The 6,020-nt window shown below is 29.6% G+C and overlaps 1 protein-coding gene across 1 annotated transcript; it reads right to left on the bottom strand.

The window, feature by feature from the left end:
* Nucleotides 1-5,681: 5,681 nt before the first annotated feature.
* On the bottom strand, nt 5,682-6,020 carry LOC125857626 (non-specific lipid-transfer protein-like). The gene has a single exon (XM_049537264.1). The coding sequence runs from the start codon at nt 6,018-6,020 to the stop codon at nt 5,682-5,684; it is 339 nt and encodes a 112-aa protein (XP_049393221.1).

The raw sequence follows: 6,020 nt of genomic DNA, 5'->3' as shown, positions 1-6,020 counted from the left end.
GATCAATCAATTCCCTCCTTTTTACACTATTTTACTCTCCTATCATAGAGCCCAATGAAAGAAATGCAAACTAAATTAGACAAATCAAATAAGTACTATGTAGACTTGAACTTCAAAGATCAACAGTGAAATTAATAAAGTTTGGAGTTAATAAGTACAATCCAGTAATTTTTCGATGACAGCTTATCCAGGAATGAAACAATTGTATAACATTAATTACCTAGATTCGAGAAAAGATAACTCTGAATAAATTATTTCTAACATAAATATACAAGATTTGGCCAAAACTACTGGATTCTACCGAACTCTGTAACTAGAATTCTAGTTCTGCCCCTACTTATAAGATGATTCTTTAAGTTAACTCAGCCATTTATTTAAACAAAATCCAAGAAAACCTCAAAATGCTATGTCATGTAACATGAACAATAAGAACTCAAACATAGTATAGTAAATTTCAAGAAAGTGTATATATAAAAGAAAGGTAAAAGTATAGACACCTTGAGAAAGTGGATTGAAGAGAAACTAATAACGTAGTGTACTTTGCTCAGGGGTATATAAGAAGGTGATAGAAGCGCAGGTTCCTAGAGATTGCTGTTATAGATAAAAGTACAATTGGATCATTGCAGGGGAACAAAGAAACTCTCAAGACTATAGTCACACAAGTCAATGAAGAGCTGCTAAAATGGAAAATGTTTCCCTGTTCTGGAATTTCCACATGTGTGTAACCTTGGACCAACTTTTTCCATTATTTAAATATTTGTACAACTTTTTCAAAAGAAATGTGAGTGAACCTTTTGAAAATTTTGGAGGAAAATGTATATTATTGATCTAGAAAACAGGATATTCAATTAGAATTAGGTACATTTCTTTTGCTCATACTTAATATTATTATAGTTACGGGTTCAACTGAACACATAAGTACTTTTGATGCTGAACTTAAATTTATGGGTAAGAATTTATTATAATTGCAATAAATAACAAATATGAACTCATAACTTCCAAAATATAATATGTTCAATGTTAAACACACGGGAGTCGTTTAGTGTGAATGTATAATGTATAATAATCTCAGAATAAAATACAAAATTATGTTATCCTTCATGATGGAATAAGTTATTCTATATATATACTGTATACATGGTGGAATAGGATAACATGTTTCTAACCAAATGACTCATGCGGAGTTTAAATTCTGAATTTGCCTATAAACGGAAGTGTTGCATGGATTGATTGTGTCAAGCCGTGTTATGAAAAGATGTTTAATCAAGTCTTATAATAAGTGACAAGTGATAAGATAGTTATAAAATAAATCACACGTTGAATTTAATAATTAAGGTGAGAAGTTTTAATTGACCTTAATCGGCAAGTAATGACTTTTTAGCTTTTAATAAGTCCTTCATCACTTAGAAGTTTCTGAAGAAACGGAAAGTTATGTCAGAAAGAAGAAAGAAAGAGCAATTTCTAATTATATTTCTTATTAAAGTAGGTTCCATGTTGACAAAGTAGCCTAATAAGTTCGATTGATCTAGTTATTACACCATTAGTTTAGTACAAAAAGGTGAAATATAGATAACTTAAAGAATGATTAGAGAAGTAATTATACCTAATGAGATGATTAATATAAAAGTTGTGGTCAAAAGATTCGATGTTGACAGCCAAATTCCATGAAGTCACACAAGTATTGTTTTTGTAATATATATGCTTTGTGTGGAAATAATAGTTTAAGCAAAAATTAATCCGCATGCCTAATTATATATTCAATTAGAAGACGTCAATAATTCGCCCTATCAAGTTGACATCTTATGCCTGTTTTTGATAAATTGATTAATTAAGTATGAGGACGGTGAATTTCTTTCCATGAATTAGATTTATATTTATATTAAAATAAATGAGAATTAGAAGAAGACAATTCAAGAAAAAGACAAAAAAAAACTAAATTAGGAAAAAAGTTTGCAACCATACCAGGCTGGCCCGAACATGGGAGAAACAATAGTGCCCTTGAAATGTTAATTCTTAGTATTAATTTTTAACTGAATCGATAATTTTAATATTTCGTATAACTTTATATATAAAATTGTCTATTATATAAGTAAAGTTGTAAAGGACATACATATTATTAACACAATGATCCATTCAAATCAAATAACATGAAATAAATTATATAACTTAAATCACACAATTAATAGTATATCTTAACATATACTTATCATATTCAACGTTACGTTTATAAAATACAATTCGATCTTGCTTTAAGATCGTTAAGCAGTTAAATTTTAAGCTTTATTCATCGTAATTTTATCGATGGATCAGTGATCACTAGCCCCTTCATCGTCAGTACAAACAAACTAAAGCAAGCAATATCAGTACCAAGTTATATTGAATGCTGGAAATTAAGAATGTATAAAATACTCCATCTGTCCACTTTTGATTGTTTAAGCTTTTTAAAAGTCAATTTAACTAATTTTTAAAGTTAAATTAGATTGTATTAATTCGGTATGTTAAACAAAAAATTTAGATATTCAAAAACTATATGAAAAGTACTATAAATTTCAATTTTTTGCATATCAATATGATAAAAAAATACATCGTAAAATGTTAATCAAAATTATTATGATTTGTCTCTAAAAAAGAATTATAATTAAAAGTGGATGAAGACGGTAACTTACTTGTTACCGACTTACCGTTATCATTTTTATCTACATGAGGCATTTTAAAATTAGAAACGCTACACGTGTAGGGAAATTGAGTAACACGATAGGAAATGTCATTATTTCCAAGATTAAATAGTACTTTTTTAAAGCACTTGCATATAACAACTCGATCTGCTTTTGAATTTTCAAATTTGTAAAAATTTATTTATACCAGCACAACAAGGTACTGTTGGACTATTAATATTGCCACTAATTTTTATAATGTATGGGAGACATGGAGATAGCTGGAAACTAACTGTTGACTGATAGGAGCACCCAACACATATTGGATTGACACACTAATTATTATTAGTAGGGCTAAAGAGACCACAAGAAAACGAGCCATAGATAATATTTGTATTTTATTTTATTTTTTGGTATGCGTGTCCAATTCTTGTGAAAATGAGTGACATATAATTCCCTATTTTTCAGCCCCTAATTAGTTATCTGTTATAACATGCAATTTTCATGAATTGTTGATTATCAATTGGAATTTCGAACGATACTTCCTCTTCACACGATATGAGCTTAGAAGAAATTAAAACAAAATTACCCTGGCTAGCTGTTCGTATAGTGATTATTAACCAAATGTGATAATATTACGTGGTCTATTTGCTTCCCTTGTTGTGATTTTTGAGATCTCCTTTGCTCAGGTTTGTTACCGTTATTTTGATCTTCTTTTTTTAATTTTATTTTTAAACATATTTATTAATAATATAAAAAGTTACAGCTCGACTGAATTGCCCTTATTCAAAAATCAAATATTATAATTTATAGGAGTACTATATAATTCTAATTAAGTAATTATAATTATGAATATATTTTTCAATAGATGCTTTAAGAATAAAAATCCCAAGTCTTTGGCTCGATAATCATCCCAATTTTTCAAATGTATGAACCAATATCCATCATCCGGCAATTTAATTTGTTTTATGTTTCCCATCCGGTGTCCGGGACCCACATTGGATCCCCGACTAAATCCGGATTGCACACGACAGGGCCCATTCTGGGGCGGCGTTCCCAACAGGATTTTTCCAAATTCAGGACTCGAACTCGAGACCTCTGCTTAAGGGTGAAGCACTCCCACCAATGCACCAAAACCCATGTTGGCTCCGGCAATTTAATTTCATTTATAACAAAAAATTGAAAAAAATATATCTCCTTTTAATTGACTATTATCAAAAAATAAAATCGAAATAAATTTATATTAACCGCATTCAATATAAATTCTGAACACATGAAGTTTTAACCATATTTCAGACTTAACAACAGACTTAAAGAACAATTCCTTGAGCTTGATTCCAAAAAATTAATTACTAATACTAAATTGCAGACTTGCCGTGGAATAACTTTCAATTTGTATCTGAACAAACTTAACTATATTCCATATAAAGAGAAATTTAAGTGTGTGTTATTCTAAGGTGATTAATAAAAAGGAGAAGGAAATTTACTTGGAAAGTTCGGTAGTTTTGTTGCAGCCTAATGTCTACTAAAAAAATTCTTGTGAATAAGAGGAATTCGTTTAGTAATAAACGAATATCGAGATAGTAATAACTATTCTTGCCGTCCCATATTAGCAGTTATGTTTCATTTTTCAAGAGTTATGTAAATTTTAATCAACATTTTAAAATATATAACTTTCATCAAATTGACATGAGAAAAATTGTAATTTGTAGTACTTTCCAATCTCCATATAATTTTTGAATATCTTTATTTTAATTGTAAAATATTAAATTCAGCTAATTATTTGGTTTAAAAATTAGTCAAATTGACTTTTGAAAAGCGAAACATGACAACTAATATGAGACGAAGATATTATTTATTTTTTTACAACTGCAGGCAGCAGAGACACCTTCTTTTTGTTTTTCCTTTTAATTTTTGTTTTTTATTTTGAATAATTTGCTAAAATAAAATATAAAAATCATGATTTGAAGTTGTTCCTATTTATTTTGCATGTGATTTTTTTATTCTTTTAGCAAATTATTCAAAATAAAAAAAACAAAAATTAAAAGAAAAAAAATATTTTATAGTAAGATTTTAAAATAAATAGCAAGATTTTGATATTTTTCAATCTTGAATTAATAAAATCTTACCTAAAAAATCGAAATAAATAATTTGCTTAAAAAATATAAAAATCACATGCAAAATAAAAAGGAACATCTTCAAAATAAGAAAAAATTAAAAGAAAAAACTTTTTTTTTAAAAAAAAACTAACTAAAAAACAAAAAATTAAAACATAAACTAATAAAAAGAAAGAAAGAAAAGAAAGAGGCGCAGGGCCTTCCTTGAAAGGCTGCGCAGCCGTGCGCCTTGTAAGGCTGCGGCGCATCGTTGCTCCTTTTTTCCCCTAATTTAGACTACGTTTGTTAGAACATTTAAATGTTATCATTTTGGTTCTCAACTCAATTTTGTTACTTTTTTGAATTTTTGGCTAATTTTTTTGTCATTTTAGCTCCGGACTCAACAACTATCTGGGGCTNCTTTTTTTCCCTAATTTAGACTACGTTTGTTAGACCATCTAAATGTTATCATTTTGGTTCTCAACTCAATTTTGTTACTTTTTTGAATTTTTGGCTAATTTTTTTGTCATTTTAGCTCCGGACTCAACAACTATCTGGGGCTCGGATCTTTCCGTCCCTCTTTTAAAATGGTGTCAATTCATTCATGTATAAGGAATTCCGAGTTACTCTATAAATTCACCCAGATTAATTACCTGTACGATACGAGACTACAAGTAGTCTGAGTTGATAAATTTGTGACTAATTGGACGAGTTCTAGAATTGGCGTTACCATTTTCAGGCATATATTATTCACATTTTGTGAAAAGCTTCAGTTTTGCTACACAAGTTACAGTTTTTGATAAATAAGGGATGAAAATAAACACAATATCCCACTAGGATTTGTGGTTGTCATAGAACTAACTTTTTATTAAAGATTCACATTTTTTCAAATGTCATCACTTACACATATAGATGAGGCCCTTGAAGTGCACTAACAAGTAGTGGTATGGCCAACAGGAGGCAGAGTATACCCTGTGTTACATTGTTGTGAGCCAGTTTGGAAACGTTTGGGATCATAATTCGTGTGTAAAAGTGCCTTCTTTATACACTTGCAAACTGTAGAATAATCCCCGCGATTTTTCATCATGTTGCTTATATCTATCAGTCCTCTGCAGCATCTGCCTGATGGCTTGATCGAATGATATCTCCCTTGAATGTACGAAAGACAAGGTGCTAGCCTTTTCGATACTGTTTCACAAGAAGGCTTGCCCATTGCTGGTGTTGCTAAAACAAACAACAGAATGATCACAGCATAGATCAGCTTCACCAT

This window comes from Solanum stenotomum, chromosome 1 (genome assembly GCF_019186545.1).
Source record: "Solanum stenotomum isolate F172 chromosome 1, ASM1918654v1, whole genome shotgun sequence".
NCBI classification, from domain to species: domain Eukaryota; kingdom Viridiplantae; phylum Streptophyta; class Magnoliopsida; order Solanales; family Solanaceae; genus Solanum; species Solanum stenotomum.
Note: the sequence above shows the minus strand (reverse complement) of the source record. Positions and strands in the feature narration are given on the sequence as shown.

Excerpts from the sequence above, each read along its gene's own strand:
- LOC125857626 (XM_049537264.1), bottom strand. The coding sequence starts at position 6,020 with ATGGTGAAGCTGATCTATGCTGTGATCATTCTGTTGTTTGTTTTAGCA.